Genomic DNA, 23,758 nt, shown 5'->3' on the forward strand with positions numbered 1-23,758 from the left:
AATGATACATTTTAAATAAAGGGCATCGAAATTTAAGATATCTAAACGTCTAAAAAATATAATAAAAGATCTATTTTTGAATGTATTCTCTTAAAAATTTACTTCGATAAAATTAGTTATAATTACATGAAGCTATGGAATTCCGTAGTATTTATAAAAAATGTTTGATATTGTTCAACAAATAGTAAGAAAAAAAAAGAATCTGTTTACAAAAAGGTAATAAATTCATTTGAAACATTCAATGACAAATACATGTCGTACCGATTGCTATACAACAATATTCTTACACAATTCGATCTGAAGAACAAAAGTGAAAAATAAAAGACGAAAATGGCCATGAAAGTATAAAAGTGCGTTGTTTATTAATTAGACAGCCGTCGGTTCTAATAATTTCCTACGCGAATTACGATGTTTGTATGATTACGCACAGTAAATGACCTTTAACATGAATAAGCACTTGAGTTTACCTGCTTTTTCCTTTACGACTTTTCTCTGCGATTCTGGTTGATTACACTTTTTACGCGAATTCATCGAAACGTTATTATCAAGAGTACGTGCACTTGTATTATTTGTAAAAAAATTAACTCTATGCTATACCTACTCGCATAATTTGACCTATCTGATACGCCAACAGAAAGAGCCATATTTTCACCAAATCAACTCGTTCACGATAAACATTTATTGAATAAGTTTTCCGAAATTACTTTATAGCTAGAGACTGTCGACATATATATAAGTAGATAAAATAAAATACGATCCCTGAGTTTTCCACTCAAAACGAAGATTATTTTTAACGTGTTTTGAATATCGTTTGTGATTTTGCTTCTTGTAGAAGTTAGTAGAGATAATCTTGAGTACTATTTTCATCTATTGCGATGAGCTTCTTTAAAAAAAAATCACAAAGAGTAAGACCTCGAAGATCTTTAAGAACCTTAAGAAATTAGGTGCAACTTAAATTTACTTATTTTTGATAAAGTATTTGTATGCTGATACGTGACTCTGTGCGAATACATTGATGTTTATTTTTGATTGAATATATAATTGTTGAAAAAGTAGGTGGAAATAAGTAAATAATATATTTATTATTTGGCGTTCATATTTAAAAACTAAATTGAAAAGCTATGAGTTATAAATAGTCTATACTATTTGTTGATAAAGTAGTCCGTGTGAAACTAGCATGAAAAATTCGAAATATTTGTAGTTAATTAAGAAAAGTAACGAAAACTTGGAAAAGTGGTAAAAGAAGATAAGAACTGTGAGACAGACAAGAGGTAGAGAGAGAGAGAGAGAGAGAGAGCGAGAGTTTGGAAGTGTAAGTATAAAGCTGTGTGGACGTAAGTGCGCGTACGAGCGGCCTTGATACACTAACGCCTAAGCTCACTAAAGAGTAAGCGGTGGGGCGAAGGAGGCACGAAGGCCTCTATGCGTTCAGGTATGCTACTTGCTAGATCAAGGCTTGCTTTCAGTTTCTTTTCGTCTATCTATCGCGTGTGCCACTATTCTCATTAGTCCAAGTGCGCGGCTTAGATCAGTCGATGTTCACGACATTTTAATGCCTTTCTGAACATATTTTCATCACCGCTGAAGAAGATCAGAACGTCTGCCCGTCTCCAATTCAGTCCTACTCTTGAAATTTCCAATCGAGTAAGCACTCGTTTTTTCTGATATTGCTTCATAACATTTTTTGCGTTCAAGTCCTCCAATTACTGCTTTCGATCGTTATTACCAATTGAATAACTCAGAAAACATGTATAGATTATATTAATTATAAACCAACAATCAACTAAATTATAACATATATGAATTCATAACAACAAATTATTTTTAAGATATAAAAATATCGTTTGCTAATAGCTTGAGCATATTAGGCAACGGTCTTATTTTTTTAATAGCTTTTACTTTGTAAGAGATACATAATTGTCTTGCTCCCAATTATCGTTGTGTTTACGTTATGCATGACTCAATGAGTAACTTGTCTTATGCATATCTTTGTTCGCATTAGAACAGCTAAATTTTATTAACCTTTACTTGAAGAGAAGAAACATGTATTTAACAACTTTTTTGAATTGAAAGGAAAAATATTTATTTCGATTCACCAAATGTCTCAATTTCTAATCAATTTATAACTTTTCAAGAATACCGTAATATTTGTAAATCATGTTTTTATCCTAGAAATACTTAGAGTAATAAAATTTTACCGCGGTATAATGCGAAAGCTTCACGTGATGTTCAGAATCAGTACTCATTGATCAAAATATTTTTCTATTTTTGTCCAATCTAGTTGTATTACGCTCACTCTGAAAGTTATACATTCCCTCTTCATTACTAAATTTCCTATTACATTTTTATAATAAATCCTTTTATTTATTCAATACAACAAATTGACCGTAGATAATAAAATATATGTATTGGATTAACAATAATATTGAATCACATGCTCCAGCTATTGAAACACTTTGCTTTTAAAACTCTATTATTCACTTTTTTGACGAATAAATTACGTCTTTTTCTATTAGACAACGCATAATAATAATGTGCGATTAAGCCGTATCGTAGTGTGCAAGTATGCGAGTGCGGAAGAGGAAGGATGCAAGTGGGCCTGGTAGTTTATTTGTTAAATAGTATTAATAATTTCCATTTATTTTATCCTAACCATTAGATTATTGATGTTAAATACAGTTCATCTTTATCTTTTAAATAAATATTTTTATGAGACTCCGCCTAAAAATGACAATTTGTATATTCGATGGCCATCTATCAGAGGGTCAGTCCTATTTATATTCGTACTTATTTTCTGAATATTATACGAGGCCAATTGTATCATGCAGACCGAATAATTATTTACGTCATCCAGAAAAATCTTAGTATCTATAAGTGGAAACTAAAAAAAACACTGAACTACATTTTAAAAACATCAGTTGTATATCGAGTAATAAAGTATATTAAATGTTATTTCATTAATAAATACTTTTAAAAAAATAACAGTTTTATTCTGAGATTATATTTGACCTTCTATTATTTTAAATTTAAGTAAAGCGTATGAATATGTTTAATACATTATAAGGATTTAAAAAAATAAAGATAGCAATTTCAGACTAAACAAGATTCGTAAAAAATCTAAAATAATTTCTAATATATTTACGTGTAATAAAATTATATCTTTTTGATCATTCGTTGTTTGAATGAAGTTGTTTTAGATATTTCTTTATGTATTTCTTCATTTCTCAAACGCTAGAAAAACTTTCTTTTGGATACAAATAGTTTATTTTTTGATTGACATTTGGGTAGAAAGCCAGCTTAACACTACAATTCGAATGAAACGTCATTCCCGATTTCAGAATACTACCCTCAGATGTAAATGCTATTAATTATTGTATAGTAATTTAAAGCTAGGTTTTATATCAACACTTAGAATTTTTCACGTTTTATGAGTAATTATTGTTTTCAAAAATTTATTTATTTTACCCGGATACGTTATAACTGAGCGCATACAAATGATTAATATAAAAAAAAACCCAATGAATTCCTTTTTATTTTCAATGATAAATATAGTAGAAAAAAATATTTATATACATTTTTATTAATTAATTAATTAATGTTTCCCTGTCTATCCCTCTTTTCATCTGTTCCAGAAGTTTGTCATTTCTTATCGACTTAATAATTCTTTTAAATATATCTTAGATGGTTTATAATATTCCATGTCAATGATTTCACCCACGTATCTTGAAGTCCTCTTTAACGTTTCTAGATTTAAACATTCAATCCTCGCTTCCATTTTCCACATATATTTTGCACGCGTCTTCTTATTGAAATCAATAGCCATTTTTGCTACTTTTCCCTATACCCTTTCCATTTCTTTTTACCATACCCATTTCCTGACCTCCGCCCAGTATAGATAACCAGCTTTCCCAATTGCTATCTTCTCTCTAGTGAGTTCAATCTCGCCCTTTCCATTAGCCCTCATGTGGTATTTAGCACGTTCTGAGCCTTTTGGTGCATCTTTTTAATGTGTCTTCCATATCCTCCTTTCGCGGTAAATCCGAAACTTAAGAATTTGTATTTATTTGTCATCTCTATCTTTTCTTTTCAGTAGTGTAAGTCAAGTTCCATTTCCGAATCTGCCTCCTTTCCTTATCATCACGTTGGTTTTCTTGTCGATCACCTTGATCCCGTTTTTTTTGGTGTAAGTTTCCAGACTATTAATCATTTTCTGCGGCCTTTGTGTATCTGTCATCGTAACTATGTCATTTGAAAATTTCATTCCGTATACCCTATGATTTCCTTCTACTCTACGTCTTTCTTTTCTTCGCTCTCATACTCCATTCCGGTTGAACAGGTACATTCCAAACAGTGTAGGACTAATCGTACATTCTTTTTTCATTTCTTTTCTCGTGATAAAACTCGTTGACATTATTTTCCCAATGATTATTTTGCATACTGTCTTTTTGTATATTTTTTCTATTATTTTTATCAATTTTCCATACATGCCCCCATTTCCCAAGTCTTTCCACCAACATTTTTCTGTCCACTATGTCGAATACTCTTTCATAGTCCACAGATGCTAAGTAAATCTTCTCTTTTTCATGTTTTAGTTTATGTCCTATTATACTATTCAGTGTAAATATGTGATCTTTTGTTCCTCTTTTTGCGCTGAATCTTGCTTCAGTCAGTTTTTTCTTCTTCTTTTCTTCTTGTTTTTCATTTCCCTTAATTTGGTGTTTTCTTTCTATAAACATTCTAGAACAGAGAAGAGTAAGGCGTGATAAATGCCAAGCATCATAGGAAAGAAATAGACAGAAAGGAATAACTAGATAAGCTGGAACGAGAAAGGACAAGCGGAGAGGGGAGGAGTGAAAACCGCTAACAGTGAGGGAAGCACGTAAGAAAGATAGTGAAGAAGAGAGCAGCAAGAGAAGAGACGCAGAAGAAACGTATGAGAAACAAGACACGGGAAACATCAAGAGAATGAGAGGATTACAGGTAAAGAGCATGCAGCAAGGAGCAAAAATGATGGAGTTAGCAAGGAGAGTATTCGTGTAGAAAGAGAAAGGTACAGAGAGTTTCAAGAACAAGCCGGACAGAGGCAGCGGGACAAAGCGAGATCACTGAAGAGTTCTTGAAAAACATGACAGCTAGTTGGTTAAAGACACTAACGGAGATTATATATCCACGAAGCATGGGGAAGAAATAAAATGATTGAAGGATGGATGAAAGTAAAATGTTTCCTAGTTACAAAGTCGGGGATTATTAGAAAGCGGAAAACTACAGGAGAGTAGTACTGATGGATATCGGATAGAAGATACCAACAACAAGGTGATGAAAGAGAGCCAAGCAAGATTCAGCGCAAAAAGAGGAACAAAAGATCACATATTTACACTGAATAGTATAATAGGACATAAACTAAAACATGAAAAAGAGAAGATTTACTTAGCATCTGTGGACTATGAAAGAGTATTCGACACAGTGGACAGAAAAATGTTGGTGGAAAGACTTGGGAAATGGGGGCATGTATGGAAAATTGATAAAAATAATAGAAGAAATATACAGAAAGACAGTATGCAAAATAATCATTGGGAAAAGAATGTCAACGAGTTTTATCACGAGAAAAGAGATGAAAGAAGAATGTACGATTAGTCCTACACTGTTTGGAATGTACCTGTTCGACCTGAATGGAGTATGAGAGCGAAGAAAAGAAAGACGTAGAGTAGAAGGAAATCATAGGGTATACGGATTGAAATTTGCGGTAATCGATAAGAAAACCGAAGTGATGATAAGGAAAGGAGGCAGAGTTGGAAAGGGAACTGGATTTCACTACTGAAAAGAAAAGATAGAGATGACAAATAAATACAAATTCTTGTTTCCGATTTAATGCGAAAAGAGGATACAGAAGACACATTAAAAAGATGCATCAAAAGGCTCAGAACATGATAAATGCAACATGGGGCTAATGGTAAGCGCGAGATTGAACTCACTAGAGAAAATATAGTAATTAGGAAAGATGGTTATCTAGACTGGGCGGAGGTCTTGAGATGGACATCGTAAGAAGAAATGAAAAGGGTGCAGGGAAAAGTAGCAAAAATGACATTAGGTCTAAATAGGAACACATGTGGAAAATACATATGGAAAATGAAAGTGGGGATAGAATGTTTAAATATAGAAACGTTTAAGAACGCTATAAGATAGAGATCCTTGAGATGGAAGATTATAGACTACTTAAGATACGAGGGTGGGTCAATAAGTCTTTACAAAAAGAAGGAAAAAAAAGTTTTGCGTATGTAATTTTTTTTATTTTTCAACATAATCTTCTTATAGGTCGACACATTTAATTAAACGGCCTTCCAGTTCCTTTAAGCCATCAGAAAAATATGATTTCTGAAAACCCTCAAAATAGGCATTTGTTTCGGCGTGACTTCTTCATTCGACGTGAATCGTTGTCCGGCAACCCATTTTTTGACGTTAGGAAATAAGAAAAAGCCACTGGGAGCCAAATCAGGCGAATATGGTGGATGGTCAATTAATTCGAACTTTAAATCGTAAATTTTTCCATCAAAACTGCACACTTGTGAACTTGAGCATTGTCTTGAAGAAAGAGGCATTTTTTTGTTCAAGTGAGGACGTTTTTCTCTGATTTGTTCTTTCAGCTAACCTAATAATGACGCATAATATTGTCCAGTGATTGTCTGGCCCTTTTCCAAGTAGTCGCAAGATGTAGATACAGTGATCGTCTGGTCCTTTTCCAAGTAGTCGCAAGATGTAGATGATTCCATACGCATCCCAGAAAACCGTGGCCATAATCTTGCCAGCTGACTTTACTGTCTTTGCCTTCTTTGGTGCTGGTTTTCCTGCGGTAATCCATTGTTTGGACTGTTCTTTGGTTTCAGGAGTGTAGTGGTGTACCCATGTTTCGTCTACAGTTACGAGTTGACGCCAAAAGTCCTCCGGATTACGACGTATGCGTGCCAATAGAGCCTCAGAGGTGACCACACGGGTTCGTTTGTTTTCAACAGTGAACAAACGCGGCACCCATCTTGCTGATATTTTTTCATCCCCAATTTTTCATACAAAATTGAAATGATTGTACCCTTTGATACCCCTATGGCCTCAACTAATTCTCGCAATTTTAATCTTCTATCACTCAACACCATATCGTGGATTTTGTTGACCATTTCGGGCGTACTCACTTCTACGGGGCGTCCTGAACGAGGTTCATCTTTTGTTGTTGTACGGCCGCGTTTAAGTTCATTTACCCAGTTATAAACAGTCTTAAACGCAGACTTGCCATGAACGGCGTTCAACTCAACTATGACTTCTTTTGGTGTAAGGCCTTTTAAATGAAAATGTTTTATCACCGCTCGAAACTCTGTTTTTTCCATTTTTCAAATAAACCAATAACTTTTTGTTCAACCAACGCTCACAAAAAAACGATTTAATGAATCGAGCTGAAACTTTCTACGATATCTAGTTAGTAGTATTGCTTGCCAAAAACATCATAATTTAAGCGTGACGAGCGCCATCTCTTGGATTTTGTAAAGACTTATTGACTCCCCCTCGTATACTTAAAAAAGGAATTCAAAGGAATAAAAAACGGGTGTGGAGGTTGGGTGAGTGGGAATAAATAAGATAATTATTCAATTTTATGACAATACTTTATTATGGAATACACGGACGAAGATCGCTCGCGCACTTAAGCCAGTCAGACGAAGTTGCCTGAACCGAAGCTGAGCTCGGAGTGCCAGTTTTTAATTTGCTTTTTCGCGCATTTCATTCATGCTAGCTCGTCCATTGTCTATTTGCTTTTCCGTCGCAGTCGTGGGCGTGGCCATAGGACCCACTGGACCGTGCGCACCCGCGTGGTGCTCATCTTTCTCCTTTTAACGTCCTCTATCGCGTTCTCTCCTTCAGCCTTGCTCGTGAGCTGCCCAAACAGCCTCGGTTATGCCTTGTGCAACTTCCGAACTGTGCGACCTTCTCCAAGGGTCCGAGGTCAATGCAGTCTCGGAGATGATCTCCGAGTTGCGGGGCTCACCGCCCTGGCTGCAACTATGCAGCAGCCATGCTAGTCATGACGAGCAAGAGCGCGGAGGAGACGCACAACTTCTTATGAATTGCTAATTGTTAACCCGTGTTTCCATTACTGAAGCAAATATCATCGTACAATATAAAAACACGCAATACAAATAAGCAAATTACACGCGGTAGACAATACATTACAATGTATACCTATAATACTAACTTAAATTACACAATTATCAAAGGAATTTCCATTTGCGCCTGCCCTTTTCGTGCTCGTAAAACTGTCGAAAGTTTTTATGACCGCTAATAGTAATATAACGCTCGAGTTTTCTTTAATTGCTAAGCCGTACCGCTAGACTACCATATTTTTCGGCGACACGTGTGCGACAGAAGCGAGGTAAACACAGACTGTAGACAATAAACTATTAAAAGAGACAAAAAAAAAAGGAAAGATGATGTTCAGTCTCCGCGGTCGAGCTATGCCGTTTCTTGGGATTACTGACGCACACCATCGAAACAAAGCCTCTATTGGGTTTTTCAACGTGCATAAACTCAATCCGGAACAACGGTAATCCGACCAAATAGGGAAGGGAATAGACAGACATTGTTAAGTTGATAGGAAATGGCAGACTCCTGGAACAAATAAAAAAACAAATGGATAGGGAAAAATTAATCATATAGAAAAAATCTGAAAAGTAGAGTTGAGCAAGAGATACAGATAAGATGAAGCAAATTAGACCGATCGGGATACTGAAAATACTAAAAATTGAAATATTTCAAGAGGAAGGAAGGAATACTGGCAAGAAACAGGAATACCAGAAAATATCAAGGAGGAATAGGCAAAAATAAGAAGGAGAAGCATAAGTTTAGACGGGAAAGGGCTTCAAAAAGAAGAAAAGCAGAAAAACAGAAGAGGAAAATTTCCAGTATATCAGCATATGTGAAGTAGCAAGAAAGCATATAAAAAATCAGTGGTATCAGGCAGTGGATCGATAGAGCAAGGAAAGAACGAGAGAGAAAATATTTGAGCAGTTAAGACAGTTGTTAACAGGAAAATTAGACACTGGAAACTGCGAATATGTTAGAATCTTTGAAAAACTGATAGGAAAAAAGAAGAGGGAAGTAAAAAAGGGCGAAAAAGGAAGAGGTCTGGTATGGTTGGGAGAGAAATAAGAAGACTGCAAAAAGATGAAAGAAGAAACGTGATCAGAGGTTGCAGATATATACATAATATCGTTTTTTTAGAAAATGTAAATAGTATAAGAGGATTTATATGAATGGGAGGTAATATGATATTTAACTCAATATTTATTAACTGGTGTGTGTGTGTGTGTGTGTGTGTATGTGTGTGTGTGTGTATGTGTACAGCTATTAATTAAATAAATATTATGTTTCATTTTCGTAAGACAAAAATAAAAATAAAACTATTCTACGTAGAAAACTTTTGACACTTGTCTCATTATAAAATTTTGTTTGTTAAAGGTTGACGTAATATATAATGGTTCGTAAAAATAAAGTATATACTATGTCGTGTAAAAAAAGAATATTGATTAAAATTAATTTTTTTAATAATACTAATTAATTCTATAAAATTTTATAATTTTTAGTTGTAACTTCAGTGTATAGAAAATAAACCACAATTGGAAATAGTTTATAAGTAAAATGAACAATTTATTGGTGTAAAAATTGAATCTTGTCCAATTTAGCAGTGGAAAGTTTTATGATATTCATAATCAGGTAGCAACTGTGCTTATTCATAGTTCTCATTATATAGTCAATATACAGTGTAGTATATATATATAGTAGATTACTTGAAAAGGCGTTGGTGTTTATACGCAGTTTATACGAGTACATGTATTATGCGTTTTTTTTTCTGTTCGAGATTGACAATCTTCGTCATCACTTTCAGGATAGTTCATTCGGAAATTAAAGTTATAATGTCCATTTTTATATTGAGTCAATTTAGTTGTCTATATAGTGACCTTCAATTACATAAATATGTTAATTTGCCATAGCATCGACTATCACTTCATATACTTCGTACACCTTATACTTCCATGTCAATGTACTTATTCATAAGCTTAACTCAATGGCGTTTGACAAATATATTATATTAATTAATCAATGAAATTAATTGATATTTAATAGAACAATTTATGTATATTATATACTGGATATAACATATGTCAATGCTATAAATGCTAATAGGCACATGCTTACGATTAAAGTTCATAATTTAGCTAATTAAAGACAAAAAATCCATCCTGCAATATAGGATAATATATCAAAATAATATTTAGAACAATCTTTTCCAAACAAACTCAAATTCTGTGTTATTGACAAAATTGATTCGCTCCGAAAAGTGACTGGTTGGTACAGAACAAATTCACGAGGGGGCAACGCTAGCGTATGACCATGCCTGCTAATATAAGTAGGACCAACCTCCGCATCCGAGTCAGTTGCAGATTCGTGCGTAGATTGAATTTAGCGTTTCGCTTCGGCCTTGACGTCGTACTTTCACTTTTTCTTTCATTTAATTTTTTTGTTTTTTAATTTGATAGAAAACCTGATAGATTCAGATCAAGGTCAAAGCTATCATTACCACAAACCATTATCAAATTGAGAGTTGCTCAAAATTATGTAAGCATCTTTGCATTTTTAATTAATTAATAGCAAAGACTCATTGTCATTATCATTTCAAAATGGCATCCAATCAATTTTATGCGTTTATTTAAATCTTTAAAGAAATCATGTATGAATCGATTGTAAATTGCAAATGTAATTTATTCCATATAAAAATATCTATACGTAAGTTGATTTTTATTACATACTGTAGATGTTAAGAGCATAATTACAGTTGAAACTTTTGTCCATGACATAGTTTGTGAAAGTTTGATGATTATTTATTTTGAGAAAACCCAATAACATATGTATTTCTTGTACATTCAAGGCCGAGAATACGCAACTACAAGAAATGTAATGCAGAAAATTTATACATTTAGAATTATTTTGAATAATTTGTTTATATCGTTGTAAGACTATTTTACGAGAATAAATACGTTGCAATTTTTGACTCATCGTGAACATTTTTAAATACGTTTATCTAAAATATTATCGAAAGTATTGACGACTTTGCGTTTACCATAACGTTATAGCAATGGAATTCCAGTATTTTTTCGATTTTAGTTTTATTTTAAGACTCTTGTTTTATGTTACAGAATCATCAAGATGAGCAAATTAATTGTAGTACTTGTTGGAGTTTTTGCCACTACTTTTGCTGAGGTAATATTTCAAATGAATGATTTAAATTTTATCGAAAAATTATTCTTTATCGACGTTATTTCAAATTAAAAACTTGTAAAAAAATACAGGAAGCTTTTTATTTGAAGAGCGATATTTTCTACTGATATTATATTTAATGAACATATCTATTTTTTTATATAACGCTTAAGACTACGATTCAAAACATAACAATAGTGAACTCACTGCAAGTTTATTACTCTATTTATAGACTCAAATGCAATACGTGAAATAATATGAGCTAAAGCTTTTTCGTTAAATTAACTTTTAGGATAGTCTTGGTTTTTAAATATTGACGTTTATAATTTACCGTTGATACAGGAGTTAGTTGCATCAGTGTTACTTATTCCTGATCCTGAATTAAAAGATCAAAATGTCAGCGGTAGTTTGAGACTGGTTCAAAGTATCGCCAACGGACCAGTAACGATCACTGGAAGTATTAGCGGCTTGAATAGAGATGCAAATCATGGTTTTCATGTTCATGCCAAGGGTGATATCACAGGCGGGTGCAAATCGGCTGGAAGTCATTTCAATCCAGAAAAGGTATGGACATTGATAAGAAGAATGTTTTAACGATGTCAATTAAGATTTAGTATCGTGCCAAAAGAGTTGTAGTTAACATACTTAAAACGCATTTGACAGGTGAAGCATGGTGCACCTGACGACACTGTTCGTCATGTGGGTGATCTTGGTAATATCAAAGCCGACAGTGAAGGAACGGCTCTAATTAATATCACCGACGCAATGATTTCTCTCAGTGGACCCAGTAGCATCATTGGCCGAGCTATCGTCGTACATGAGAAAGAGGATGATCTAGGAAAAGGCAACAGCACAGTATCTACAGAAACAGGAAATGCTGGTGGTCGCTGGGCCTGCGGTGTCGTCGGAATCTTGTAGGTCCTATTCTATATGAGTTTTGCAAATGTCAGTAGTATTGAGTCTCTTCCCAATGTGTCTACCGCATTAATGATGTACTTTTGCTTGTAATCCAAATTGTTTGTCTATAACTCACTTTGACATTTGCCAGAAATTTTTTACCTTTGTTACCAATTGCACATATATATGCTAAACTTCAACTCGCACTTTTTTCATTTCCTTGAAATATCCATCCTGGAAAGTACTGTCATTATAAATATCGAACACATTGAACCATTCATACACTTATTAAGAATTTGTTTGATTTAAAAATCACTCTTCTGCAAGGTTATTTGTCGAAATACTGATAAATGGCATAGACTTCTATATTTTATATTATAAATTGTATCAATCAATTAAATCAAATATGAGCCTGAATTCACTTAAAAGTGTTTTTATGGCTTGTCAGTTCATCTTAAAATATAGAAAGATGTAAATTTATTTTAAATACAAATGAAAAGTTACTTTTATCTAAACTCAACGTGACACATTACTTGTTACTGACTATTTGATCTTCGAATAAGAATAAATTGTGTGATTCGAATGCGGAATGATATATATAGTTTAGTAGGAAATAAAATTGTACCTTTTGTAACGGAGAAATACGACCGATAACCCGAAGAGTTATACCAGCGGCCGCCCGCTTAAAAAAGGATGAATTCGGGAGGCGCGAACGCTCCGACTGCTGAATAATATACCGGGTATGTAGTTTAGTCGTGCGCGAAACTAATGTTGAAATACGGCGACACTTGATTAAATAACACTTTTATTACAGAAAAGACCGAACAAAAGAAAAGAAACGCGCACATATAAAATCCAATACGTGATCAGGGTTTCGGTAGTAACGCTCATCCGCCCAAACGCATTAATAGGATTACCGGTAGGCTGCTCAGTAATTCTTTTTCCCCTTAGCCCGACGAACACGCGACCGACGTCGGGGCCAACAAAACTGCTCGGCGACACGCGTGAACGCGATGCCCGAACATACAGAGAGAGAGAGAGAGAGAGAGAGAGAGAGAGAGAGAGAGCGAAAGCGAAATACGGACACCGACTTTCGCGACCCGTCGACCGCCTCCTAGTTGCTCCTTTTCCGGCTGCTCTCCTGCCACTGCTGTCGTTATTGCTGCTATCACCCGCGTCCGGTTACTGGCTGTTTTGCTCTTGATCGGATAAACGGTCGCACGCGTCATCCGCGTGGATCCTCACACGCTCTGGTGCTTAAGATTCAACTCTAGCTCCGTGTGACCCAGCCACCAACAACAAAATCTGATAGTACGCTCCTCGCATCGGTCGTGTATCTTCGATAACTTAAACCCGGCGACGCCGCGCCCGAAAATAATTCTCAACCCGTCGAGAAATCGGCGACGCGCCTGATTCGACTGTCCAGCACTGACTCTCCTCAAAACTCTCACCCCGCCCCCCTCAAATCTACGTTCGCCGTCTCTCCTCCTCATCCGCAGTCGTCGGCTGTTCTTGGCTCTACCAATAATTTCATTCACCGCAGGATAAATACATACAAAAATAAATACATATTCTTAACCTGAAGTGGGGAATGGACTAACAGTAGTGAGAGCCAACGAACGAATCGACAAAGTTGTAATTTTCTGTTACACTTTATTTTAGACTTTCAACATATTCTTCTATTATTAATATTATCAAAGAATGAAATATTATTTTATATTCAATGTAAACACAAGTTATCTATAATATTCATTTTCTACGTATGAAATTTTTGTATAAAATTATTTAAAAAAGTAATTTACTGCTCTTTGATCAATTTAAGTGAGGTATAGTCGTAAAGTCGTTGATGAAATCACACTAATAAACATTACTGCAGTGAAACATTTGTGAAGGATGGGCTATTATTTGTCAATTGTGATTGAAACAAAATTATCAATTTTCATATCGTAGACTTATTTTTTGTGGAACAGGGATATGCCTGCAGACTGATGATAAATAAATCTGTTCTTTGAAAAATCTGACAATTGAAAAACGTCATAACTAGCATCAATTGAGAAAACTCTAAGCCAAATTTAATTTAATTTTCAGTCAAGTATTTAAATATCAACTTTGAAGTAAAAGGTTTATTTTTTATTCATTAATATAATCGCACCTCTCTTTTCATCGGTATTATATTCTTCGATATTCAAGTTTTTCTCCTAAATTGCATGTTCAGGTAAATAGTCATAATATGTAGCTAATTTAGTCAGATCCACCTACGTTGCAACACAACGCTATAACCCTTTAAACTTTAATTAATTCATCAGTTCCTTACCTCGAAAATTTTGCTCTTTTTAAAGCTTCTTACTTTTTCTTAAACTTTCTTTAATGTTTGATGGAATTGCACTTACTTAAAATGTACACTGAATGAGTTGGACCCAACTTGCTACGGGCTGTCGACTTATACATAAAGGATATTATAAATACAAAGATGTCTTCATTTTAAATCAGGTACAATGTGTAACGCTATTTTTATATGAAAAAGTTTTCAAGATGAAGTACATTTTTATATTAAAATATATTTATAAAGCCATTACACCATATATTTGGCTAAACATTAGTATCTTTATTTTATTGGCACAGATAAAAAGCCGTCATTACCTAGAAAAATCGCCAAAATCCATTTTGTCACATGATTTTAGCTTGCAAAAGTTTGAAACCACTTTTATTTCTATGCTGAGAATTTCATATTTTTTCCTTAATATTTTATTATTTCTTATTATTTGATCATATGTGATTTTTTTTGCAAGGTCTCCCGAAGGAAATTGGCCTAACTCTGCTGTTTTGATTCAACAGAATGGACTGATGCTTTTGATATCTAGTGTAGCCTGCTCCATATTACATCACATCCATTAGGTTGCACCTCGGAAAAAAGTGTACAGTGTACTTAAGGAACCGTTAAACTTGATATAATTTATTGCGTTGCGATACGAGATGCGGAAGTAAGTATATTGAAGTCATGAATCTGATAATAATGCAGGAAAAACAATTTGTTTATCAGAGTTGAATACTTATAATTATTCTGCAATTATCATTTGAACTAATCGATATCATAACTAAAAATAATTAATGATATTAATTATCATTGAAAATTTGCACTAGATAAAATAACTTGTATATTAATTTAAAGTTGCATCATCACATCACTGTTATCCATCAATATTCTATATTTTAGCGTCTCACAAACATTTTATTTGTGGTTGCGGTAGCGACCAGGGCAAATATGCCAATGGTCTACTGCCAACCATTATATTTCGAGGAATCAACTGAGGCGTTTTTCATTTTATCGTTTCACATGATTAATTTAATGCTAACAATGTCACAATTAATAATTTCAAAGTTTGAAACGACGTTTATTTCATTGCAACATTGAAATTATGCATTTTACTTCATCAGGGACCAAGTATTTATAACGTATACTGATCTCTTGTATTGCTCCAAATAATTGAAAGTAGCAGATAAAAATAAATAATCAGCTTGAATGAAAAATATAAAGCGTGGCCAAGAAATATCATAGATATTTATCCTTATATTAGAATAAATTTAATATTTAACATATATTTATTCGTCACTATTAAATGAGCATCCAGTTGTTTTGTGACTATCTAAACACATTTGTTATTCGATACTTTGGTAGAATGTTTTCACAACGTTATTGAAATAATAACATGAAATCAAATCAAATAAGTATGATAATAGAAGTTTGGTGCAATAATCCTACATTGCTAAACTTTGTTTGTCCTTTAATTCTGTGATGCAAATTCTTTTTTTTAATTACTTATGAACATTTCTTCTTAACATTTCGTGTAGCTCACATTACATTACGTGATTTTACGTTATGTGTTGTAAAGAATAATTTTTTCTTCATTTACTTTTACTGATATATTTAATAATGAATATATAATTTGGCATAGTAAATCAATGACTAGAAGAACGTTTATAATATTTGTTCTTATCTATTTTGACAAATTTAAATAAGGCAAGTGTGCCTTTTGACTTTCAGGACTATATTCGTCGTAAAAACTTTTTGTGTTAATAAATTTGAGAATGTAGTGGTATTCAATTCTACGTTAACAAGCATTTTAAAAATTTCTGTGTGTTTTATCAACTCTACAACAGTCTAGTAGTTTTCTTCATGCTTAATTGTTTACAAATTTTAAGTGTACTCTGAGACTAAAACGTTGTAACCTCCACTTATAACAAATTTTCAACAAAATTTAAAATAGTTTGCTTTACTTTTGTTTTATTATGTTAATACTTGCTGGGATTGTCTTTTTTAAGAGAGCAATGTCGCATTTAAAATGCATTTAACGTTCTGCAAAAAAGAAAATAAATTAAAATAGTTTTATTCTAAGTAAGATATTTATTTTTCATTGTATAAATCATAAATGGAGGCTTTATTTTTTTCTCGTCATTGTTCTACTTTTCACTACAGCAAATGAAACGATTGATTATAAGTGAAGTTGTATTGTTCTTATTTCGTAATTCATAAATTATCATTTCGTATATCTAAAGATTGTAGAGACGATTGTATGTCATTCCCACTTCAATGAAAATGTAAATAAAGTATTGTGTCTATTGCATTTGAATTTTATTTCTAGTGTAGATTAAAAATTTTTTTACACTCTTTCCATTACTTTTGATAAACTTTGTTTATAAAAATTTAGTGATCTGGTACATTCGCCAAATTATTAAAATTCGTAATAAATGAATGTCAAAAAGTTTTAGTTTCTGTTTAGTATTGGTGAAATTGGTGATAAAAAAATAAGAAAATGCTTACCGACATTTAATTGAATATATCATTCACAAACATAGTATGGAAAATCAGAACCGAATAAATTTTTATAATATATTTCCTATAAATTCACTGTAGAAACCAGAGTATAGTTGATCATTTTAAATAAATTTTTGTATCTTTAATTATTCATTTATTATTTTTCATATTCAACTCAATTACAATGTAAATATCTAAAATTTATCTTATTGAAACTCAACAATGTACCAATTTCTTATTATGATTATACATATTTATTTTAAGATTAACTATGTTGTTATTGGTTATATTCATAATATATCTTTCCAACAATTAATTATTTTGTTTCGAAGCTTTTCTGTCAATACTATTACATGATTGTAAAAAAACTAAGTTAATAAATTGAACTGTGAGTCACTTAGTATTATATAAGTTTTTAGAAATATTTAAATCCCTAACAATCTTAAAAAATATATTATAATCATTATATTTTTCAAATAAAATATCATACATCTGAGCAACGCCATTCCATAATTACTGTACTTATCTATGTCACAGAATAATGGATTTAATAATTAATTTTGAAATTTTTATATCTAAAGCTACTTCTGAATGACCTCATTGAATGTCAGTCATTTTCTTTTTTTGCGATTAAAGCGATAAAATTTGTATATATTTCGTGAGTTAGCCATTCTTGACAGTGAATATCTTGTAATGATACAGCAAGTGCGTGTTTCGATTTCACAATAAAATGATCAAAAGTTTTAACAAAAAGCTATATTGTTATTGTTAATGTTATTGTGACTTCAAAAAATACATCTACGTGGAACGCTGCAGATGTACGCTAGGTATCTGTACGCATTAGTCTCGTTCATTATATTATTTTATTCATTTTATTATATTTTTCCCCTAATAACAAAAATTAAAAATTTGAAGTTATTTTATAGAGTATGAGTGAAGGTACGTTCAAGTTATCAAAGAAAGATGTGAACTGATAGTGGAAGTTCTTTGTCATCTTCGAATAAGATCGAAATACTTATTGATTGTAAGTGAACGTGCTGCGTATGTTGCTACAGTAAAAGAAAAAAAGCACAAAGTGTGCCTTCTTTCACCTTAGGTGTTTGGTAGGTGTAGGTCAGTACGATCGTCACTCACAGTTAACGTAGTATATTTAAGACGGTCTTTTCCACCTTTTACATGACATTAAATTAATAACTACTTTTATTCCGACTAACAAATCAGTATTGACTAATTTTTAAACGAATATAACATCACATTTTCTTATAAAATTAGTTATGACCAAATGGATTTTACTAATTAGTAAGTGAAATGGAACCCAGATTGTATAATCGATTAATCACTGAAGAAAAAAAATATTCCCAAGCCAGAATGCGAGGAAAGTTAAACAAATTAGCCCTTCACCTCTTTTGAAAATTGTCAATCGATTTTGTAACGAATGCTGATTATTATAGATTGTACGGAAAAAATGAAAATTAAAAATCGATCGTAGATTGTAATATTTACAAGAGAGTTTGAGAGGAAGATATGCGTTTTAATAGTCAAATGCCAATTAGCAAAAGATTCAACGTAAAGATGAAAAGTATTTGCGTAGTAGGAAGAAAAAATATGTGAAAAATAAGTATGGATTTGTTTTTATAGGTGTTGGCACTTCTAAAGAAGGTCGGACTGGGGACGGAAATATAGTAACCATAGAGACATGGAGGGGTAAGGGGTATAGATCGTATTCATAGATGTGCGGGAGCTACTTTGGCATTCGCGTGCTGGATTCGTATGGCGTTTTTCCACTGGGCGCTGAACGCCGTTGTCTGACCAATCGACAACGTTGAGGTACAGGTGCCGTGGATCGATCAGAACGGTCGTTCGCTTGTAGGCGCGCGCGGAAGCTCACTGTTTGAATCGACGCCGAGCTCAACGCATACTCAGTTTGCGAAGCGCAACTATAATCGCTGCCGCTGCTACCTGCCTGTAATCAATCAACTATATTCCAAGCTACCTGTCAGGTAGACAACACCATTTTCTGCGCATATTCGCTAATTTTCCATAGCTCTCGTCAAATTTTTTAACAATAACCGTCGATAACTTTGCGAAATTGGCATCTTTTTCAAAGTATCAGCTCTTGTATCCGCTCGATCGAAGCAACAAACAATGGAGTCTTGTGGCATGAGTACCGTTAAATACATCTTATTTATCTTCAACGTCATATTTGCGGTAAGTTCAAACCTTTTATTTAAAAATATTTTGCAAGTATAACGATTATAATACATTGACAATAATAGCGTCCAAGTCGCGATCATTATTAAAAACTTAGATTTTCACATTTGATCAAATTATAACTAACGTTAAAAATAACATCAAACAACAGCATCGATTAAATTAATACGATCAGTACTTTCTTTTATAAAAGTCCACTGTATATCTTTGAGTTATCAATATTGAAATATGTTTTCGTCTGGGATGTGGATTATGTAAAATTTTGTAAAAAAGTACTACAGTTCGACACCATTTGGGAATATTTTCAAATTAGAATCACTTTCTTACTCGAACCATTTTTGACAGATGCTTGTGACACTATTGTTTCGCTCATAGCAGTTCTACACAGAAGCGAAAGAAACAAGGCAATTTCTCACCATTTTTTTGTAATGGATTAAAAAAATTTTCTCGCAAATAAAAATAGTATAAATAAATAACGGTAAATTTAACTATTTTCCACGTCTTTCTGCATTGTCATATTCATATTTTTCATAATTTTATGTTTTAAAAATTAATATAGTGCATACAGCTCAAAGAATGTAGGACTGATACGTTTATTAACTCCCGCGTGTTAACAAAACTTTACCAGATTCAATATTTAGAAAAGCATATAAATTAAAATAATGGTTTTTGGTATTATGAGCAAAAAATTACAATTTCAGATTAGCATTACTTTTCTTTTAAAAGCTTTTACTTTTCTAATTGAGTTTCTGATCACGGCGTTTTCACGCTATTTGCATGAACAAAATGTAAGTGTCATAAGAAAGCAGGGAATTATCTAGAATATTATTATGATTTTCACGATACTCCGTAAAATCACAAACTCGTGAAATTGAGAGAGAGCGCGTTCTTAGAATATTCGATAAAATGGTACCAAAGGACGGTATTTTTTACGCGCATAAATAAATAAGAATTCTCTAGCGAAATCAATGACAATGTATTTCATTATCATGGACGACTAGTGATACAGCATAAATATGATATCAAAATTATTTAGACTATTGTTAGATATCATTTGGCCAACCTTGGTTGAGTTTTGATATTTGATTGCTTATTATCGATCTATCTTATGTAAATAGAATGAATATGCCGTCGGACAGCTCAAATCAATTCACTATTGGTTTTATCATGAATTTTCTAATCTTATGACATAAAAAATAATGTGTAACTTTTTCGGCGCTCGTTTTTTAAAAAATATGAAAGAGTAAAATGATTCTTCTATTTGACTCAAAGCAAAATATTAGAATCTAGTTTTTCATACATACTCATTCATTAAAATACAACATTTTTGTATTTTTTATTTCGATAAATGGTACTATAATGATAATTTTTTAATTTAGAATTGTTTTAAATTATTTAATTTAAAATAAAAAAACAAATTTTATTTAACTTCATCATTTCTTTCTATCTCATGTCAGAGAACATTTTGTATAATTGTTCCGCGTACATATATATTTGTTATTAGAACAGCACATCATGACATAATCAGAAAAGAGAGTATATCATATAAGAAAAGAAGTTCTGCAATGAAATTTTTAAATTTGATTTTGATTATAACTTTATTGTCATAAAATTGCTAATTATTATTAACTTCTGGTGGTCCGTAATCCAAAAAATATAAAAACACTAAATTAAATGTAGCTCGATGCCGCAGAATAACTGCACTTTAAGATTGATTCCTTATATATATAACGGCACAGGTAATTTTAGGCGATTTTATTTCAAAAAGAAACAAAAAATGATGTTTTTATAAGTCAAATAAATTTCTGGCAAATGATAAAATACATGTAGTGAGCTAATTATTCATAATTTCTGTTACAGATTTCAGGGCTTGGTATTATAATAGCTGGCGCATTAGTGCTCGCCGATGTGCATGCATACTCACACTTTCTTGAAGGTCGAATAATTGCACCACCTATTGTGCTTATTGTTGCTGGTGCAATAGTGTTTGTAATTGCCTTTTTAGGATGCTATGGTGCCATCAAAGAACACTATAATTTATTAATAGGGGTAAAATGCCAGATAATGTTATTATTTTACACTTCCTTCGATTAATTTTAGACAAACATTTAAAAAAACGAAAGAGACATTGAACACATCGACGGTCTAACCATTCTCAAATATTTCTGCTCGTACTGATATTATTATTTGATCAATTCTTTTCAGTTTGCCGTGGCATTGTTGATCATTTTCATTATAGAACTTGCCGTCGGCATTGCAGCAGCAGTTTTCAAAAAAGATTTCAGTGACGGGATGAAAGATGCTCTAAGGGAATCGATGAGGAACTACAAAGAAAAAGAAGTAGATCAGCAAGCGTGGGATACTATTCAAATGCGGGTAAGACAAATGAGGACATCAAAAGAACTAAAAAGGAGTCAATTTTACTTGGTCGTTCCGTAACTGAAGATTTGATACGATTCCAGTGACATGTATAAAGCATTGATCACAAAATTGTTATTACTGCCGTTATATAGACTCCAAAGCTAGGCTACTCAAATTTTTAGAACTGTATGATTTGCTTAAAGGAATGAATTTTTTTCGACAATGATTTCCAGTTCTCTTGTTGTGGAATCGACGCGCCAACCGATTGGCTAAGGGAGGCTGGTATCACCAATGGATTACCTGCTTCCTGCTGTGTAGATACTACAGTGAGAACATGCGCCAATAATGCGGAAGCTTACCAAAGGGGATGTTTCTCTGAATTAGTCATGAATGTTGAAAAAAATGCAAGTGTTTTAATTGGAGTTGGGATCGGCATCGCTTTTGTTGAGGTCAGTTTTTATAGTTTCCAAAACTGACATTTATTTTGATGCATTGTCACGGCCAATATAAATTTGATTGAGATATAGTTTTATGTAACTCGATTGTAAAACACGCGTCATAAGTGTATTGATTTTTTCATCCAAATCAACTAACAAGTCCATCGGTCTATTTGAGCCTTACTATGAATTTTATCTTTTTATTAAATATTATTGAAAAAATTTAGTTCCATAACTAAGCTAATCAAAATTTTATGGCTTTGCTTTGCAGGTTGCTGGTATTCTGTTAGCATGTTTACTTGCTTATGTTATCAAAAAAGAAAATCAAGGAAAATAAAAAGGCAGCTAGAGACGAAAGTAAAACAATCAATTGATGTAAATAATGTGCTGCTATTCAGCTTCATCACCACGGAGAATGTATTCTTTTATTATCAGACAATGATATTAAAAATACCAGCATGGTACGTTACCATTATTTGAAATAATTTCTGTATTTGATTTTTATAACTTTTTGTGCTATACCGAGATACTAGATTTTACAATCTATTTAAATATGTAAATGTCTTATTGACATACACGTAATAGTGTATTTAAATACGAATGCGCTCAAGTAGTTTCACCAGCGCGTGAACTGTTACGCTGCAGCAAAGCCTAAAAGGTCCACGCGAGGTTGAGATCATCATAGTCAGTCGCCTTAATTTTCAGCGATGTTTTATGATATATTGTGATTTAAGCACAGCGCATCATAAAGTTATATAAGCTCTAAACGTCTACAATATTGTGTTAGTGTTATTTGAGTTGAAGCTACATATCAATAAAATAAAATATATTATATCAATAAATGCATAAATTGATGTTAATAAATAATAACTGTAATTAACGGACATCTTTTAGTGATAAATAAAAGGATTGATATAATAAGCTCATAAATTGTATATTTCTCAGCTTATTTATGAAATAACTATTTCTAATTTTTTCTATAAAAGTTTCGAAGGAATGTTGACTAGTGGATTTCGTGTCATGGTTTCATTTCGTATTGAGAAAAATAATATTCTTAATTATTCCCCGTAATTCTTACTTGATTTCGGATGAAAAACACAAGTTACATATGAATTTTCAATGTCTGCATGTTCCTGATATATTTTAAATGGTTATGCGGTAACTAGTATTCTGCCTTATCGACTTCTCCAGTCCACATATTGACCATCTGTGAGTTGTTTAAAACTAGCGTCGACATCTGTTGCGAGTCAAGAGAAATACTTTTCATCTTATCATTTGATAATAAACTGTTCTAAGAATTATTTCAATGGTACAAGTATATTATTTATAAGAATGGAAGGTCACGAATGAGCAGGTTTTAATAACAAAACTAACAAATAAATTAAAAAACAGTGTTTTGAAATTAGTATCCATATTCCGTTAAATTAAAATGGTGTATTAGGAATCAGCATTTATAAATACGGTTTCGTGGTGTAGCGGTTATCACGTCTGCTTTACACGCAGAAGGTCGCCAGTTCGATCCCGGCCGGAACCATTTTTTTATTACATACCTTTTGAAACTAGTAAATAATCTAAATTAATAATTTTCGACAGTGTTTTGGTGAACAGAATTCAATAAATGTTAATTTATAATTTGTTAGTACAACTGGTCGAATAAACGTTCACAATTATTTTTGTAACGGTCTCAATTAAGAAGGCAGAGTTTGATATTGCATTTAACTTCAAATATTATGAATTTGTAATGTAT

At 32.6% G+C, this 23,758-nt stretch overlaps 2 protein-coding genes and 1 non-coding gene across 4 annotated transcripts; all 3 read left to right on the plus strand.

The window, feature by feature from the left end:
- The first annotated feature begins 1,489 nt into the window (after positions 1-1,489).
- Positions 1,490-15,723, plus strand: LOC131669494 (uncharacterized). 2 transcript variants are annotated; one of them, XM_058944399.1, is made up of 5 exons: positions 1,490-1,644; positions 11,232-11,295; positions 11,635-11,856; positions 11,956-12,206; positions 14,979-15,723. In XM_058944399.1, the coding sequence occupies exons 2-5, from the start codon at positions 11,242-11,244 to the stop codon at positions 15,082-15,084; spliced, it is 633 nt and encodes a 210-aa protein (XP_058800382.1). In that variant the 5' UTR covers positions 1,490-1,644; positions 11,232-11,241; the 3' UTR covers positions 15,085-15,723. The 2 variants fall into 2 exon arrangements, with proteins under 2 accessions (XP_058800382.1, XP_058800383.1); XM_058944400.1 differs by lacking the exon at positions 1,490-1,644 and adding an exon at positions 10,249-10,653.
- Positions 15,724-18,822: 3,099 nt separating this feature from the next.
- LOC131669546 (CD63 antigen) lies at positions 18,823-22,842 on the plus strand. Its single transcript, XM_058944490.1, has 6 exons — positions 18,823-19,002; positions 19,110-19,210; positions 21,074-21,262; positions 21,419-21,589; positions 21,808-22,023; positions 22,283-22,842. Exons 2-6 carry the CDS (start codon positions 19,148-19,150, stop codon positions 22,346-22,348), a joined length of 705 nt encoding a protein of 234 aa, XP_058800473.1. The 5' UTR covers positions 18,823-19,002; positions 19,110-19,147; the 3' UTR covers positions 22,349-22,842.
- Positions 22,843-23,472: 630 nt separating this feature from the next.
- Positions 23,473-23,545, plus strand: Trnav-uac (transfer RNA valine (anticodon UAC)). The gene has a single exon. It is a non-coding gene; the product is annotated as a tRNA-Val (tRNA).
- The last annotated feature ends 213 nt before the right edge of the window (positions 23,546-23,758 follow it).

This window comes from Phymastichus coffea, unplaced genomic scaffold (assembly GCF_024137745.1).
Source record: "Phymastichus coffea isolate CEN01 unplaced genomic scaffold, Cenicafe_Pcof_1.1 PCOF00094, whole genome shotgun sequence".
NCBI lineage: Eukaryota > Metazoa > Arthropoda > Insecta > Hymenoptera > Eulophidae > Phymastichus > Phymastichus coffea.

Excerpts from the sequence above, each read along its gene's own strand:
- LOC131669494 (XM_058944399.1), top strand. The coding sequence starts at position 11,242 with ATGAGCAAATTAATTGTAGTACTTGTTGGAGTTTTTGCCACTACTTTT. Across the intron at positions 11,296-11,634 it reads TTGCCACTACTTTTGCTGAG|GAGTTAGTTGCATCAGTGTT; the intron begins GTAATATTTCAA and ends CCGTTGATACAG. Across the intron at positions 12,207-14,978 it reads TGCGGTGTCGTCGGAATCTT|GTCTCCCGAAGGAAATTGGC; the intron begins GTAGGTCCTATT and ends TTTTTTTGCAAG.
- LOC131669546 (XM_058944490.1), top strand. The coding sequence starts at position 19,148 with ATGGAGTCTTGTGGCATGAGTACCGTTAAATACATCTTATTTATCTTC. Across the intron at positions 19,211-21,073 it reads TCTTCAACGTCATATTTGCG|ATTTCAGGGCTTGGTATTAT; the intron begins GTAAGTTCAAAC and ends TTTCTGTTACAG. Across the intron at positions 21,590-21,807 it reads GGGATACTATTCAAATGCGG|TTCTCTTGTTGTGGAATCGA; the intron begins GTAAGACAAATG and ends AATGATTTCCAG.